The following is an 18183-nucleotide window of genomic DNA, read 5'->3' as shown; positions in this document are numbered from 1 at the left end:
ACCTTAGAAATTGGGTCAGTTTTCCTTATTCCTGTGTTGTTGATCTCTGTAGGTAAGCTGGTTCATTTGGAGTATATTCTTTAAGCTAAAGAAAAACTTTTCCAAATTTAACTTTAGTAGACTTCTCTTTATCCCACTAGATCCCATTGTATATACACATGCCTGAAAAAAAAAAAAAAACCCAAAAGCCAAAAAACACAAAACCAACTCTGGTCACCATGATTATCTTAGTTCATTTAAAATTTCTTTCTTTCTTTCTTTCTTTTTGCCTGTCCTGGGCCTTGAACTCAGGGTCTGAGTACTGTCCACGGGGGTTGCTCCTCTCTGGGGCAGCAACACGGGAGTGGGGAGGGACACACAGGGCCAGCCTGTAGTCCCCCGGGAGCCGAGCGAGATGGTAGGTGTCGAAGACCCAGCCCTCCCCCAATCACCGGGGAAGAAAAAACCACGCTGAGTCAGAAGCAGTGTTAACCATGAAAGCGCATCAGATCTCTCTGCTGATCTCTGGTTCTCTCTGATGCTCTCATCACTTTATTGCATCAGACAATTAGTTATATACTGTTAGGGTAGGAGAAGGTGGGCACTGGGAAGCTAGCCAATAGGAAGAGGGCCTCTGTGCTACCACTAAGGGTCTGGGTGGGGCTTTCAGGTACTGGGCAGGACAGGTGCAGGAAAGCTCGCCAGACCTGAGCTGCTGCGAGACCCGAGAAACTGCGGGGGTTCAATCGAGTCACGTAGACGAGATGCCTTAAGAGAAGTATGCAAAAGACCGAATGCCTGGTCAAAGCCCTTTAATTGCTGCTGAGCCAGAATCAGGCCTCAGAGATGGAGGTCAGGCCCCAACACATGGGTTTTCTCAAGGCTAGAGCTCTACCACTTGAGCCATAGCACCATTTCTGGCTTTTTTCTATGCATGTGGTACCGAGGAATCAAACCTGGGTCTTCGTGCATGCTAGGCAAGCACTCTACCACTAGACTAAACTCCCAGCCCTAAAATTTCTTCCTTGAAAGTAGAGGAGAGGCTGGCTGGCTTGGAGCAAAAGTGCATGGAAAATATTCCTTAGTGAATTCCAAATTCTAAAGAATTGAAGAAGCAATGTGACTACATCACAGTCAACTTTCAGTGTTTTCTATAATATCATCCTCCATTTCAATCAAACTAGTTCAGTGCCACTCAGTCTAATCAGTTGTAGCCAGAACCTGGAAACCATATTCAAATCTCCATCTCTCTCAGCTCCTCTCCTTTCAGTTAGTGATCAACTCCACCAATTCCATCTTGAACCTAGCTCTTATTGACTCTTTTGCCCTCCCAAGTCCAGGCCACATCCACCATTTTGCTTTTGGTACTACTAGGGTTTGATATCAGGGCTTGGTGTTTGTTAGGCAAACTTGGGCCTGTAGCCCGGGAACCATCATTTTCATTATTGGTCTGTCCACCTCTGGTCTTGCTAAACCTCAATGCAGGTTCTGAGCTGCTCAGAGTTTTTTTCCAAAGCCATTTGAATCGTGTAATTTTCCTGTTACAAACTCTTTTTAACCAGGCACTGGTGGCTCAGGCCTATAGTCCTAGCTACTCAGAAGGCTTAGATCTGAGGATTGTGTTTCAAAAACCAGCCTAGGGCCAGAAGTTTGGCCTAGTGGTAGGTGCTTGCCTAGCATGCACGAAGACCTGGATTCAATTCCTCGATATCACATACACAGAAAAAGCTGGAAATGGTGCTGTGGCTCAAGTAGTACAGCAATAGCCTTGAGAAAGTCCAAGGACAGTGGTCAGGCCCTGAGTTCAAGCCCCAGGATTGGAAAAAAAAAAAGCCAGCCCAGGCAAGAAAGTCCCCAAGAATCTCATCTCCAATTCATCACTAGGAAACTCAAGTGTGGTATGGCTCAAAGTGGTACTAGCCTTGGGCAAAAGAGCTCAAGGACAGCGCCCAGGCCCCAAGTTCAAACCCTGTGACTGACACAACAAAACAAACAATAACAACAACAAAAAACTCTTCTTAGGTTTCCCTTTGTTATTTAGGAAAAATTCTGATCCCAGGCCATGCCTCCCAAGAGCCCTAGCATTTGATCCGAACTACATTTCTGGTTTCATCTCTTACTAATCTTTTCCAGGCTCTGTCTTGTTGCCTTCACTTTATTAATCCTTGGTCGTCATTCAGTTCACAAGTTAGAAGTCACATCCTTGAAGAGGTGCTGTTCTCACAGTGTCATATTCGGTATTTCCTCTACAGTCTTATCTGAATGTGTTGTGATTATTTGTTGAAGCCTGTCTTGGGCCATTTTTTGCTTTTCTTTGTGAGTGTGTATGTGTGTGTGTGCGTGTGTTGGTACTAGAGCTTGAACTCAGAGCCTCCCACTCATGCTTAGCTTTTTTACTCAAGGCTGGCATTCTATTACTTGAGGTTCACCTCCACTTCTAGTTAGTTAATTGGAGAAGAGATTCTCTCAGATTTCTGAACCTCAGTCCTCCAGTCTCATTCTACTGAGTATCTAGGATTATATATGAAAGGCACCTATGCCTGACAATGTTTCATCCTTACATAGACTGGCCATACAAGTGTTAAATACAGCTTAGGAACAGGTTGGCTAGGTTTTTTTTTTTTTTTTTTGTATTTGACTTGTAGATGGCAGTTGTCAGTAAGAAATATACAAGCTATTCTGGAGAGAAACAGTGAACAAGTCTCACTTAAGATGAAGATGATTTGGGCTATGAATATGGTTTAGTGGTACAGTGCTTGCCTAGCATGGATTTGATTTCTCAGTACCAAATAAACAGAAGAGGCTGAAAGTAGTGCTGTGGCTCAAGTGGTAGAGTGCTAGCCTTGAGCATAGAGAGGCTCAGGGATAGTGCACAGGCCCTGAGTTCAAGCCCCAGGATTGGCAAAAAAAAAAAAAAAGGTGAAGCAATGACAGCAAATGGGAGATAAGAAGGAGATACATCAGAAGAGAATGCAGTCACAAGTCCAAAGTAAGAAGACAAGAGCAAACTGGAGGTGTTCTATAAGAACACATACAGTAAAAGAGAGAATTTAAACTGAAAAGAGCAATTTGATTTTATTACAGAGCAAGAAAAATAATGTTGGAGAATGTTAGATATCCTTCCTCCTATTTCCATTAATTCTTCCATTCTGGTTCATTTAATACCTACTCTTGGTCAAGTACTATGCTAAATCCCAGAGAGACATGGAAAGTATAAGGTACTCCTTGCTGGTAAGGCGCATGACCCTTGCTTGCTAGGGAAGGTTATGATGCCTCAGAGCTGGGTGTTTTATTGGAGCTGGTGCTGATTGGCTCTCTGAACACACTTAATGAAACTAGAGCTAGTGTTTTGAGTCTAGAGGTCAACAAGACTTTATCATCTTGCTCTGAGCTGGCAGGAAAAAGTGAAAGTGCATGTAGCCTATTATTATTGCATCATTTCTGTCTGTTCATAAGTCAGTCAGAGATGATATTCTGGGTTTTTCCAAGAAATTGGTTCCATTTACTCAAGGATAGAAAATGACAGAGCAGTAGTTCAATCAAAGGTACATTCCCTTAAAATATTCCCCAGACTTGATGGTACCACTCACTATTTACTCAGAAGAGACTTCTTTCCCTTTCATATGTATATTGTATATGACTGACTCAACTATTGCTCCACTATATTTTTTTCTGCCCTTGTGTTCTAAAACAGTTTGGTGCTGTGTTCAAATGCTCAGTGAGTCACAGCCCTGTGAAAATTAAAGGATGTTAGTGGAATTGGGACATGGCAAAGGCAGAGACATAAGCTAATTAGAAATTTATCTTACCAGGTTTTGATTTAATACTCACTTTATAAATTGCATTTTATTTAAAACATATTGTTTTGAAAAAGAAAAAGTTCAATGAGGCAGTGGTGATGATGCATTTCTAGTTCCAGTTCAGGGAAATCTGGAGTTCAAGACTAACTGAGACCTCTGTCTCATAAAACAAAAAAGTTAAGAGTAAAAACTTTTTTTGTCGGTTGTGGAGTTTGAACTCTGGGCCTGGGCACTGTCCCTGAGCAGTTCAGCTCAAGGCTAGCACTCTGCCACTTGAGCCACAGCCCCACTTTCTAGAGTAAAAACATTTTAAAGCTACATTATGTTTAATGCCTTAGAAAAACAATATGAACAATTTAAAGAAACTCTGCCTCTCAAATTTCAAAATACAACTAGCCGTTATTGGGTGCATGTGTGTAATAACTATTTTAGATCATTTCCTAGATAATATATGGGACTTTGAATGTGCTTTTGTACCCTGCAGTAGTGAAGAAGTAAATGATGCAAACCATGTGCCTAAACAGCTTCAGTAGGCTTTGGTTCTGGAGGTCTGGCCGGACATAAACAGAAGCAGAAAAACAAACTCCTAGGAGCCTTGCCTGAGAGAACTGTTCTCCAAAGATTCTAAGCTCAAGTGTGGACCTCCCCCAGGGTTTCCAGCTCAAATCCCAGAGGACCTGGGATGGGTTAGGCGAAGGAGCCAGGCAGAGTAAATCGTCTCCCCCAAATTCACCTACCCTAGAGTGTAAATAACAAGTACAGTTCCTGGATACAAGCAAGCGCCTCATCTAAACAGCCCACAGAATGATCACAGTTACTAGCTCCATTTCCCAGATGAGAAACAGAGATGGGGAGCAATTTACCCCACGCCAAACGCTGGAAGGCAGAGGTGCTGGAAGTCATAAGGAATGTCAGTAACTCACCCCAGCTCTCCTGTTCAGAATAAATGCTCACCTTTGAGTACAATCAGGGACGGTTTGGAAAGCTGGCAACTTATCAGTGCCTCCAGAGATAAGGAGCTGCTTTTTGTGAGAGTCAAAGGTGAGTTGACTGTGTGCGAGTTGTACAGACAATCTCCAACTAGCGAGCAGAAGCAGAGAGCAGGAGCACGTGCCCTCGTGGGTTAGAACCCCAAGGCTGTGGCTGGCGACACCCTAAGGACAGATCCAGAACCCAGCAGCAGCCACGTGGCCCAAGTTCAGAGCCACTGGGCAGTCAGAGGGGCGGGGCCAGAGACCGGGGCGGGGTCTGGCGTAGGACCGCGAGCTGGCCGGAGTGCGCCTGCGCGGGTGGGCGGGACAGGGGCTCGGTGGCAGCCAAACCCGATGCGTTAAAGGCGGCCGGCGGAGCGCGGGGTCCAGCTCGCGCTGCGCAGGCGCGGACTCTCTCCTTGTCAGTCGGCGCCTCGTGCGGGCTGGAGCGTAGTGGCGTCGGCGGCAGCGGCGGCTGGTCTTCAGCACCATGAGCAGCTTCAGCAGCGAGGAGCGCGCCGCGCCCTTCACCCTGGAGTACCGCGTCTTCCTCAGTGAGTGCCTGCGGCCTGGGATGCTCAGCCGCCTCCCGGCCCGGCCGCCCATTCATTCCCGGCCTGGCCGCTCGCGGGCCGCCGGTCCTGGAAGCGGGCCGGGCTCCCACAGAAGCGTGTGCGGGACCGGCTGGTTACCCGTTCTCCTTTCACCTCCCCGCCGCGGGCTGGACGGCGGCAGGCGCCCTCTGCCCTCCGTCCGTCCGTCCAGTCCGTCCCTCAGGAGTCGAACCTGAGGCCGACGGAGGCTGGGATCGCTGGGAAGGGAAATCGAGTGAGTCACTCCAGGAAGGTACTGGAGGTAAATCCGTGCCGGGCCACCGTAAACCCACCGCTCCGGTCCTGGCGGCGGGCGCGGGGCGAGCTCAGGCTCCCCCCGGCCCCGGCCCCGCTCGGCCTACAGGTCGAGCATGCCGATCCGTCCTGGCGAGGAGCGCGCGGGCCCCTGGCGCCGGGGGAACGCTCCTTAGGACCGCACGGGCGACGTCAACGGGAGGCATTTATGCCGAGTTGTTACCCCATTGCGGAGACTGGGGTGCAGGGGTGCAGCCCAGGGCCGGCTCCCTCCCTGGGCGAACCGCCTTTTTGCTTTGTAGGTACAGGAAGAGCTTACCTTTCTCCCAACCTCCTCCCTCCGGCTACTAAGAAGAGACTCCAAAAAGTGTGCCTCCCAGGGCCCTCCTGTTTAAACTAATATACAGTTTTGTTGGGAAGGGAATGGGAAGAGTAGGGGAGGGGGAAGTTGATGCAACAGACTGGCAATATTGAAAGCACGCAGCGTGGTAATGGGGGGGAAAAGGAAAGTGAATGTGAAGCTTACACATCTAGGGGCAGAGATTAAACCCGCAGGGAAAATCCAGGAAGGGTGGATTAGTGTGTGCGCGCGTGTGTGTCCACATGTGTATGCGTACACCGGTTCCTGGAGCTTGAACTCAGGGCCTGGGAGCCATCCTTAACTTTTTCACTCAAAGTTAGCTTGCTACCTACCACCTTGGGCCACAGCTCCACTTCCTCCCTTCTCCCAGGTATTTCATTTAAAAAAAGTTCTGGTCCGGGAGCGTGCCCTAGTGGTGGAATGCTTGCTTAGTATGCACGAAGCCCTGGGTTCGTGCATACTGGAAGTGGCGCTGTGGCAGAGTGCTAACCTCCGAGCAAAAAGTGTCCAAGGATAGATAGTGCTTAGGCCCTGAGTTCAAGCCCCAGGTCTGGCGAAAAAGTAAAACATTCTGTAAATAGTTAACTGAAGTAAGTTCAATTAAACCAGTTCGATCACATTTTTGTATAGCAAACACTGCTAGGCTCAGGGGATGCAAGGTGTCATATAGGTTAATACCTGTCAGAAGCTTACAGAGTGTTCCGACTGAAAATAAGTTTTCAAGAAGGGTCAGGAAAGGTGAACTACCACCCAGTTTTTAACTGGGTGTGAGGGCTCATTCCTGTAATCCTAGCACTTGGGAGGCAGACAGAGCCATGAAAATTAGAAGTCCCCAAACAGCCTGGGCAACAGTGAGACCTTGCCTCTGAATAGATAGATAGACAAACAGACTGGCCCACCAGTTTTTTGGGTGGAGGTGCATAAGAATAAAATATTGATATTAGAGAATGTGTGCTTTCTGGTTTCTTGGGATTGTTGTGGCATTTCATTTATGGGGCTTGAACTCGGGTCTTGGGTGCTGTCCCTGAATTCTTTTGCCAAAGGCTAGTGCTCAACCACTTTGAGCCACTGCTCCATTTCTGGTTTTCCAATGACTAATCAGAGCTAAGAGTTTCACAGACTTTCCTGCCCAGGCTGGCTTTGAACCATGATCCTCAGATCTGAGCCTCCTGAGTAGCTAGGATTACAGGCTGAACCACTATAGCCCATCACTTGTTTTTTTTTAAAAAAAATATGCTTTATGTGTTTGGCAGTATCATGATTCACAATAATAATTGTTTTCTATTTGTCTTACAGAAAATGAAAAAGGGCAGTATATATCTCCATTTCATGATATTCCAATTTATGCAGATAAGGTAAGGAGCATCCTCTCTTTACTAAGATTAGCTGCTTATGCATCTGACTCTCCTTACATGCTTCTTATTGAGTACATAAAATGCTCCATTGTGTGGAATTCTATATAGCCACCAGATAAGATAAAATAATGGCATTCGCTGAGAAGTGGATGAAACTAGAGCAAATCAAGTTGAGTGAGATAAGTCAAGACCAAAGGAGCAAAAGGCACATGGTCTGCTTGATATGTGGATATTAGATCCAAACATTACAAGAGTGATGACTCAATACTCGGGTACACAAGGTCATTGATATGAAATTGGAGATATAAATATAATTACATAGACATAAAAATCTATGATGGGATATGTATTCTATAGATATAATGTTATATAGATCAATATGTATCTATGACATATAAATTCTCAGCTTAGTTTTAATTTTATTCTTTAATTTATGTGCCCGTGATTGCATATATAGATCCCATTCTTGAGTACTTGTTTGTTAAACTTGACATTTGAAATATTATATTAAAAAAAATCAATGTAAATAAAATCTTAAAAATGCTGTGAGTTGACAGGAAAGTTTATGAGACCTTTATCTCCATTTAACCACCAAAAAGCAGCTAGAAGTAGAGCTGTGGCTCAAATGGTAGAGCAGTACTAGCCTTGAGCAAAAAAAACTCAGGAATAGCACCCTAGCCTTGAGTTCAAGCCCCAAGATCAGCACCAAACAACAACAAAAACTAAGTAAATAAAATAACATCTCAGACCCCTCTGAGTAATGAAGAGATATGAACTATGATTAGACTATGATCAAACTATGTTGTTGGCACCCTTACATACAGACAGATGTTTTGAGAAGTAAAACATCTTCTTGTCACATCTGCTTTTTGGTACTCATGACTGATTTTGGAGATTTGAAGAACATTTTTAGTTGAGAAACAGAATGAATTGGTGCCTGGTCTTATTGCTGCCTCAAAGTATTCCACAACCAGAAATGTGATGTTTTGGTTTGGTATAAAACCTTTTTATTCACGTTATCCTGCACTGTTGAAGTCTTGTATCAAGCTGGTTATATCTGTGATGTGGTTGTTCAATCTCTGTCCTTGTGCTGTCCTGTGCAGGGCTCAGAAACATGAGCTCTTTAAACTGGTTTTCACCAGTGATCCAAACCCTAAGTACTTCAGCCCTTCTTATTCCTGCCAGAGAAGCCCAAAGGAATGGTTTTGTTTTGTTCTTATGGAAGTTAATTACTTAAAACACAAATAGGGGTGTGGATGACAAGTTGTTTTGGATTGTAGCCTTTAAAAAAGAAAAAAAAAAAACCAGTAGATCAACCCAGTTTATTACAGAAGAATGAATTGTTAAAAATAAAACATCCACTGAGGGTTTGGCCTAGTGATAGAGTGCTTGCCTAGCATGCACAAAGACCTGCGTTCGATTCCTTGGTACTACATACTTAGAAAAAAGCTGGAAGTGGAGCTGCTCCAGTGGTAGAGCTCTAGCTTTGAGAAAGTCCAAGGACAGTGCTCAGGCCCTGAGCTCAACCCCAGGACTGGCAAAAAAAAAAAAGGAAGAAAGAAAGAGCGAGCCAAAAGTAGTGCTGTGATTCAAGTGGTAGAGCTCTAGCCTTGAGAAAGCCCAAGGACAGAGCTCATGCCCTGAGTTCAAGCCCCGGGACTGGCAAAAAATACCTAAATAAAACATTCAAGGCTAGGAATGTGGCTTTTGTCCAATATTGACAGTCATTTGAGGAGTGGTAGTGAGGGAATGATGTTAGCAAGTAATTATGTACCTTTAAGATTCAGTCAGCTCCTCTATGGAAGAATGATTAAAAGCTAATGTTTTCTACTCCAAGTGAGGACCTTTCACTGTGGGCAACAGTTAGTTTGATTATACCATTAGGTAATAAAGCCATCCAGATCTGGAAGTTCTTGTAACTCAGATATCCTGCTTGGATTATGGCCAAATCTAGTGGGCAGAGAAGACAAAGGTGAAACTCACTGGTTTTTGTTTCTGTTTTTGTTTTTTTGCGAGTCCTGGGGCTTGAAATCAGGGCCTGCGCACTGTCCTTGGATACTTTTTGCTAAAGGCTAGTGTTTTGCCACTCGAGTCACAGTGCCACTTCCAGCTTTTTCTGTGTATGTGGTACTGAGGAATTGAAGCCAGAGCTTTGTTGCATGCGAGGCGAGTACTCTACCACTAGGGTACTCTCCCGGCCCTGTTTCTTATTTTTAATTTTGTTTAATTAAATTTGTATGTATGTATGTATGTATGTATGTATGTATTGTTGGTCAATGGGCTTGAACAGAAGGCCTGGGCACTGTCCCTGAGCTCTTTTGTTCAAGACTACTTAGTGCTCTACCACTTTTAGCCACAACTCCACTTCTGATTTTCTGGTGGTTAACTGGAGATAAGAGTCACTGACTTTCCTGTCTGGTCTGGCATGAACTGTGATCCTCAGATCTCAGCCTCCTGAGGGGCTTGGGTGTGAGCCACCAGTGCCTGGACATTAATTTCTTTCTTTTTTTTTGCCAGTCCTGGGCTTGAGCTCAGGGCCTGAGCATTGTCCCTGGGATTTCTCAAGGCTAGAGCTCTACCAATTGAGCCTGAGCACCACTTCCAGTTTTTTTCTATGTATGTGGTACCAAGGAATCCAACCTGGGTCTTCGTGCATGCTAGACAAGCGATCTATCACTAGCCAAACTCTCGGTCCTGGACTTTAATTTCTTTAGTTGTCCTTTGTCTATTTTGGGATCGTATATAAAAGTACTTGTCACTCAACATCTTCTAAGATGGAACTTCAGAGATAGAAAATCTTCAAAAACCAGGACATAGTATAAAAAGTATGAAACATTGGGTGAATAAAGATCTAAAGAGTTGGGTGTTGTTGTTTGTTTTGTTTGATTTTTTTTATTTGTTTTTGAGATAGAGACTCACTAGGTAGCTCAACTGTTTTTGAGAGTCAGTATGTAGTCCAGGTTGGTCTTGAACTTGAAATCCTTCTGATTTAGTCTTAGCCTCTCTAGTATTGGGATTACTGTAAAGTGCTATTACACTCAGCTTGACAATGATACTCTTGGATGTATCAGATTTCGTTATTTCTAAGAGTAACATACCTTAGTTAGGCTTATCAAGTGACAATGGCTCTTAACTCTTACTTTGGTTTTAAGACTAGTTACATGGTTATAGACTACTAATAAACACATTTGATTTTGTGTGTGTGTGTGTGTGTGTGTGTGCGCGCGTGCGTGTGCACATGCTGGTATTGAGGTTTGAACTCAAAGGCTTGCACTCCGGCTTGGCTTTTTTGACTCCTGGATTTCTTTATAGACAAGTAACAAAGTCTGTTTGAAAAGCTAATAGAAAGAAATAAAATGACCAAATTTCATATTGCTGCATCCTTTATTCATTTATAATTGCAGCTTAGCAAAAGAAAATATGACTTACACCAACCAAGAAGCATTTTATTCAATATCATAGGGAGAGAGTTGTTTAGCACTCACTCACATAATCCTAACTACTCAGGAGGCTGAGATATGAGAATCGAGGTTCATAGCTAGCTTAGGCAGACAAATCCATAAGACTTGTCTAGCCAGTAAAAATCTGGAAATGGAGTTATGACTCAAGTGGTAGAGTGCCAGCTATGAGCAAAAAAGCTGAGTAAGAGCACAAGACTTGAAGTTGAAGCTCCAGCATAGCACAAAAAGTAAAAAACAACAACAAAAAGAACTCAGTGCACAATACACTTTTTCAGTTATACAGGTGAGTATCCTTTATCAAAAATCTTAGAACCAAAAATGTGTCAAATTTTAGATTTGCTTAGATTTTAAATATTGGCATAAACTTTCCTGGTTAAGCATATCTAACCTACTTTTCCTTAATCCTCAGAATGACCAAATTTTTTCAAAAGCAAAACTTCTAAATATTTATCCTTTTTACTTTATAAGATAAAATTAAGCAAAAGAGTATGTGTTTATAGGTAGCAAACTTTTCTATGATCTTCATTAAGAATCTTGACCATAGAAACTTTCCACCCAAACTTTCCACATATTTACACCAACCCTCAGATTTTTAAGTTTCCAAAGCATTAGCCTATTTGATTGAAGGTTTAACTTTTGAAAGTTCCACATGTATGTAACTGGAAAACAACAAATCTACATAGTCAGGACTAGTATTTGACATGAGAATTAAGATATGAGAAAGAGAAACACCAAACTTCTAAAATCTGAAGTACCAAGTCTTGATATCTGAGTACTTTAATACTGAGTCCAGGTTTCTTACACTTGTAATCTCAGCTACTAAGAACACTGAGATCTGATGATCACAGTTCAAGCTCTACCAAGCAGAAAAGTCTTAAAGACTCCAGTTAACCAGCATAAAGCCTTAAGTATAACTGTGGCTCAAATGGCAGAGTACCAACCTTGAATGAAAAGCTAAGGGGTGGTGCCCAGGCCCTGATTTGAGCCCCCCAAATTTTGGTTCATGGAAGTCTGAGACAGGAGCTCATTCCCATATGAACTATATATATATATATATATATATATATATATATATATATATATATTTTTTTTTTTTTTTTTTTGCCAGTCCTGGGCTTGAGCTCAGGGCCTGAGCACTGTCCTTGGACTTTCTCAAGGCTAGAGCTCTACCACTTGAGCCTCAGCACCACTTCCGGCTTTTTTCTGTGTATGTGGTACCGAGGAATCGAACCTGGGTCTTCATGCATGCTAGGCAAGCACTTTAACCACTAGGCCAAACTCCTGGCCCCCATATGAACTATATTATGAAATTCTTTTTTTCTTTATTTCTGGCATTTGAGGTTCTCTCTCTTTGAAGAGACGTTTCTTTTACAATGAAGACATATTTAATTTTACTATTTTTATTCAGAAATGGAATATAATTAGTCTGTTTCCTGTGTATGTACTTGGCTATGCAGTAATAATAGCCTACACATCACATCAGTAAGCAGCTGATCAGACTACTGACTTGCACAAGAGCACCAACGCTGCGTGGAGGGGAGGCTTATCCTCAATTGTACTACCTATGACAGCCTCATTTAGTGAAAGTTTAAGCCTAAGGAAGTATGGAGCATTTTACAGTTTAACATTGTTAAATTTCCAAATTCCTTGAAATCTAGACATCTTTTAACATTTTTGATAACTTAAAATAGTTACAAATGTCAAGTGAGGGAAACTTTTATGCTCTGACTCTGAGGTGTCAGAGTTCATTTGTGGTTTGTCTTTACCCCTTGTATCTTCTGGTTTATTAAGCTTTTCTCTCTAAGCCAGGTGCCAGTGGTTTATGCATGTAATCCTAGCTTCTCAGGAGGCTGAAATCTGAGGATCGTGGTTTAAAGCCAGGCCAGGCAGGAAGTCCATAAGACTCCAATAAACTACTCAGACTCAAGTGATTGAGCTTTAGTCTTGAATTAAAATTCAAGGTCAGCTCCCAGTCCCTGAGATCAAGCTCCAGGATTGGCCAATTAAAAAAAGAAAAAGGTGGCAGTAAATCTAGGATAGAAAGCTATGAATGTAGCTTAGTGGTTGAGCAATTGCTTAAAGCACTCGTGAGGTGTAGGACCAGGACAGCAGGAAAAATAAAATTCAAGTCTGAACTTAGTAGCATTTGAAACCGGGTCAATTAAAGGAGGCCTGAAAGAGCCTGGCCTAGTGGCACTTGACTATAATACCAGTACACAGAAAGCCAAGACAGGAGAATGGAGTTTGAGACCAGCCTGGGCTATATGGTTACATACTGAGCTATGTTGTAACCTTGTTCCAAAAGAACCAAACCCAAACAAAAACTTCTTGCTTTCCTGTGGGTTTACTCTACAGTTAAATTTTTAGTTGTAACAGAAGACTGTTTTATGGTGAATAAAAGACTTAAAACACAACAAACAAACAAACAAAAAATAAATTTTTAGTTGTAGCAGCTCCTAATCTTTAATGTTGTAATAGCTCCACCTTGTGAATCTTTAAAGTATTGCTGAAAACTCAACTTACAGATCTTCAATTTTTTTTTTTTGGCCAGTCCTGGGGCTTGAACTTAGCACCTGAGTGATGTCCTTAGGCTTTCTCAAGGCTAGAGCTCTACCACTTGAGCCACAGCACCATTTTCAGCTTTTTCTATGTATGTGGTACTGAGGAATGGAACCTGGGTCTTCATGCATGCTAGGCAAGCACTTGACCCCTAAGGCCAAGCTCCTGGCCCCCAGATCTTTGATTTTTTTATATCTGAAAAGTAGTACTAGATAAATGTAGTTTTTGAAAATTTATAGTGGATAAAATGAACTTTAATAAGATTGGTCCTAAAGTTTCTTACTTATGAAAAATTAGTTTAAGTTTTCTAAACACATTTATTGTTTTACAGAAATGCACAGTTCTTTAGTCTTGGATTTAAGTAATAGTTTTATTCTTATACAACCTTCTCTTTGTTTCTCCAGGACGTGTTCCACATGGTTGTTGAAGTTCCACGTTGGTCCAATGCAAAAATGGAGGTAATGTTTGACCTCAGTTAAGGAGATTTATCACATTAGTTTTGATCTAGCCATATTGACTTGCTCCAAGATGAACCATCCAGATCTCAAGACTGTTTAGCACCATTTCTCGTGCTGCCTGCCAGTCTTCTTGCATGCCTCAGACTTCACTTCCGCATACCATTGTACTTAATGACGTTTTCTAAGCCTTTTCTCCTCCTCCTCTTTTTTTTTGAACTCAGGGTGCTGACCCTGAGCTCTTTTGCTCAAGGCTAGTGCTCTACCACTTAGGCTACAGCGCCACTTCCAGCTTTTTCTCTTTATGTGGTATTGGGGAATTGAATCCAGGGCTTCATGCATGCTGGGCAAGCAGTCTGTCACTAAGCCACATTTCCAGCCCCAGCACCACTTTTTTGAGTGGTTAATTGGAGCTATAAGTCTCACAGCAGCTTCTCTGTCTGGCCTGGCTTCAAACCATGATCCTCAGATCTCAAGTCTTCTGAGTAAATAGGGTTATAGGCATGAGCCACCATCTCCTCTTAAGAGATGAAAGGTATAGTGATCTCATTGGGATTTTGGTTTCATTGTTCAAAGTTTTTCCTGATAGTACCTAACATAGTTGCCTTTTTGTATCAGTATGTCATGTTTTATACACTTGAATTTTTACATTTTCACATTTACATACAGTATACTTGGATGTTTGGATAATTTTAAGTGCTTTAAAGGAAAACTAAAATTGGATGTTTGTTTTGCTTAATAGAAATCTTGATGCCTTTATTTCTTAGATATTAGGGTTTATTCCAGCCAATGGTAGTTGTCACTTTCTGGAGTACGTAAATGTTAATAAATGCTCTTTTGCCCTTCCTTGAGTCGTGGTACATCCTCAAGCAAGCTTCTAGTCACATCAAAATATATTCCAGTTCATATGCAACCATTTGAAATACCATTTCAGATTGCTACCAAGGACCCTTTAAACCCAATTAAGCAAGATGTAAAAAAAGGAAAACTGCGCTATGTTGCGAATCTATTCCCATATAAAGGATATATCTGGAACTATGGTGCCATCCCTCAGGTATGTCTGTATACATTTCTTTTTTTTTTTTTTTTTTTTGCCAGTCCTGGGCTTGAGCTCAGGGCCTGAGCCCTGTCCTTGGACTTTCTCAAGGCTAGAGCTCTACCACTTGAGCCTCAACACCACTTCTGGCTTTTTTCTATGTATGTGGTACCGAGGAATCGAACCCGGGTCTTCGTGCATGCTAGGCAAGCACTTTAACCACTAGGCCAAACTCCCGGCCCTGTATACATTTCTTTAAAATGTACTATCTTAGCCTGCTAAAAAACAACTGATGGTCAAAAGATTTAAATACCTGCAGAAAATGTTTGCTGTAGGTGTGTGTTTACTGTAGGTGTAGGCCACACACACTGGCCTTAGAGCTTGAACTTAGCCCAGGCAATGTCCCTGAGCATGTATGTTCAAGGCTAGTGCTCTGCCACTTGAGCCACAGCTCTACTTGTGGCTTTTTTGGTAGTTCATTGGAAATAAGAGTTTTACAGAGCTGGGTGCTGGTGGCTCATGCCTGTAATCTTAGGTACTCGGGAGGCTGAGATCTGAGGATCTCTGTTCAATGCCAGCCTGGGCATGAAAGTCCATGAGACTTTTATCTCCACTTAACCACCAGAAAATGGGAAGTGGTGCTGTGGCTCAAGAGGTGGAGCGATAGCCATGAGATCAAGCTCAGGGATAGCACTCAGGCCCAGAATTCAAGCTCCACAACCACCACCACCACCACCACCAACAACAACAACAAAAGACTCTTACAGACTTTATGGCCTAGGCTAGCTTTGAACCCCATTCTTCGTATCTCAACTTTTTGAGTAGCTAGGATTACAGGCATGAACCACTGGCTTCCAGTTTTCTATGGAATTTTAAAACACATGAGGGACAATTATCTCTGGTTACTGCATCCTTTAATAACTAACTGAAAGGCTGGATTAAAACTGTCTAAACTCAGATTTGAAAGTTTTTTTCTGAAATGTTGTTTTTTCCTATGGACTGGTTGTAAAACATACACACACACACACACACACACACGCACACACACACATATATATATACTTATGTGCACACACAGAGATGGATAGGTTCTTTCTTTACAGATCCCCAGTGATAAATCTATTAAGAGAGTGCATGATAGTGATTTAAAGAACTGATTTCAAGCTAGATTGTGGTACATGCCTTTAATCCCAGCATTTAGGAGATTGAACCAAGAAGATCAAGGGTTTAAGGCCGGGTTGAGAATGTAGCCTGTGGTAAACTGCTTGCCTAGGGTACATGAAGTCCTGGGTTCCATTTCTTGATACTACATACACAGAAAAAACTGCATGTGGTGCTGTGGCTCAAGTGATAGAGTGCTAGCCTTGAAAAAAATCTCAAGGACAGAGCCTAGGCCCTGAGTTCAAGCCCCAGGACTGGAAGAGAAAGAAAGAGAGAGAGAGAGAGAGAGAGAGAGAGAGAGAGAGAGAGAGAGAGAGAGAGAGACAGACAGAGAGAGAGAGAGACAGACAGAGAGAGAGAGAGACAGACAGAGAGAGAGAGAGAGAGAGAGAGAGTGTTAGTTTGAGGCCATCCTGTACTACATTGTAAGTTCCAGGGGAGCCTAGGCTACAGAATCAGATCCTGCCTTGTAAATAAATAAAACAAAAACACAAAAACCTGCTGTTTGGAGCAAAATGTGGATCTCTTTCTTTTTTCAAAGATTTTTAAAATTAATATATTACTTGTACAGGGTTGAGGGTTCATTGAAGCATTTCCATACACATACACAAACTCACTGCTTCCCTTTCTCTCATCCTCCCTCCTCTTAAATATTACTTTTTTTCTCTTTGAGATATAAATAATACTGAGCTTGTGTAGTTATTGTAGAATAAAGTACCTAGTTTCTTCAGTTCACATAGCAATTGATTTCTTCCTGTTGAAATATAGCTCTTTGTGGTAAAGTGTTGGTGAAGCCTGGAGCCAGAAGGATAGCTGAATTGCTTACCATTTTATCTCAAGCATAATGACCAGTCATTATATAACAGGATCCTATTTCATGTTTGAATGAAGACTCTTCTAGAATCACACCTGTATGAGTAAAGGACATATATTTAATTCTGGTCTGGTTAGGCTAATGTTGTAGCACCTAACTAAATGTTCATTTTAGTTTTTCTGATTCCTAAGTGCTTTGCTTCCATTCTCCACTAAGTGAAATTGTTAAGTAGAATTTTCTTGTGGAACAGCTCTTAGAATATAGGTCAAACTCATCTGAGCTTGTGAGTAATCACAAAGTCATTTGTCTGCCTAATTACAGTACTTAGCCTTGTATTTCAATTGATTTAGTATTTAGCTTTGAAGTATGTCCCCATAGGAAAGCATCACTGAAATGCTTTACCCTTCTGTGGCTTGTTCTAAAATGCTTACCGTTCTGTGGCTTGTTCTATCTTTCTGTTTGCCTTGTGAGTGCTCCTTTATCATTCTTGAATTCTATCTTTTTTTCTTCACTCCTGATGAGGCAGAGAAGCCCAACTCATAAAACATTTTGATTGGGGAGAAAACCTGAACAATAGTTGCATTTTAAGTGAGCTTCCTAGCAAACCCAGCCTCAGTTCTTTTGTAAGATGCTCTGGGAAGATTGCCTTGCAATTTAGTTAGAAGGAAAGCCAGCAATTTAAGCTTCAGAAAAACCTGATTAAACTTTTTAGTCTTGGCTCCTGGCCAGCAATAATGCTTTTAACATCAGAACATATTTCCATTTTAGTATTACAGCTTCTAGTCTGTTTTAGAAATTGGTTATAAAGGAAATCTAATTAGTAGAAGACAATAAGTACCCAGAAGAGTTCAAAAGTTTTTCTTTTTGTTGAGTGATTGGAATCCTAGGCCTTGAGCATGTAAGAATACTTTATATTAGCAATCCTTAGTTGTTGTTGTTTTCTGGTTCTGGAGCTTGAACATGGGGCCTGGGCACTGTCCCTGAGCTCTATTGTTCAAGGATAGCAGCACAACACCACTTTGAGCGACTGTGGCACTTCTAATTTACTGTGGCTAATTGGAGGTAAGAATCTCATGGACTTTCCTTTGGGACTTTGAACTTCCATCCTCAAATCTCAGCCTCCTAAGTAGGTAGGATTACAGGTGTGAGCCACCACTGCCCAGCTTTGGGTTTTGTTTGTTTGTTTATTTGAGACAGATTCTTGTTATGCAACTGCATGCTTCCCTCCAGTGAGCCAATACTGGGATTATAAGCATGAGCCACTGAGCAGTTTTCTTTCTACCAGTATATTATTATTATTATTATTATTATTATTACTACTACTACTACTACTACTACTACTTTGGTTGTATTGTTGCTCTTTGTTTGTTTTGGGGGGGTGTT

At 42.1% G+C, this 18183-nt stretch overlaps 1 protein-coding gene across 1 annotated transcript in view; it reads left to right on the top strand.

Annotated features, from left to right (window-relative positions):
• The first annotated feature begins 5141 nt into the window (after positions 1–5141).
• Positions 5142–18183, top strand: part of Ppa1 (inorganic pyrophosphatase 1) — a 29386-nt gene continuing 16344 nt past the window's right edge. Inside the window, exons 1-4 of the mRNA XM_090346477.1 lie at positions 5142–5304; positions 7256–7314; positions 13739–13792; positions 14724–14843. Of these exons, the coding sequence (XP_090202603.1) occupies positions 5241–5304; positions 7256–7314; positions 13739–13792; positions 14724–14843 (297 nt within the window). The 5' untranslated portion in view covers positions 5142–5240. The remainder of the gene's footprint in view (positions 5305–7255; positions 7315–13738; positions 13793–14723; positions 14844–18183) is intronic.

The sequence above is a fragment of the Megascapheus bottae genome, chromosome 15, assembly GCF_031878675.1.
Source record: "Megascapheus bottae isolate mThoBot1 chromosome 15, mThoBot2.hap1, whole genome shotgun sequence".
NCBI classification, from domain to species: Eukaryota; Metazoa; Chordata; class Mammalia; order Rodentia; family Geomyidae; genus Megascapheus; species Megascapheus bottae.
The sequence above is the reverse complement of the archived record's forward strand: the minus strand, read 5'-3'. Positions and strand labels throughout refer to the sequence as shown.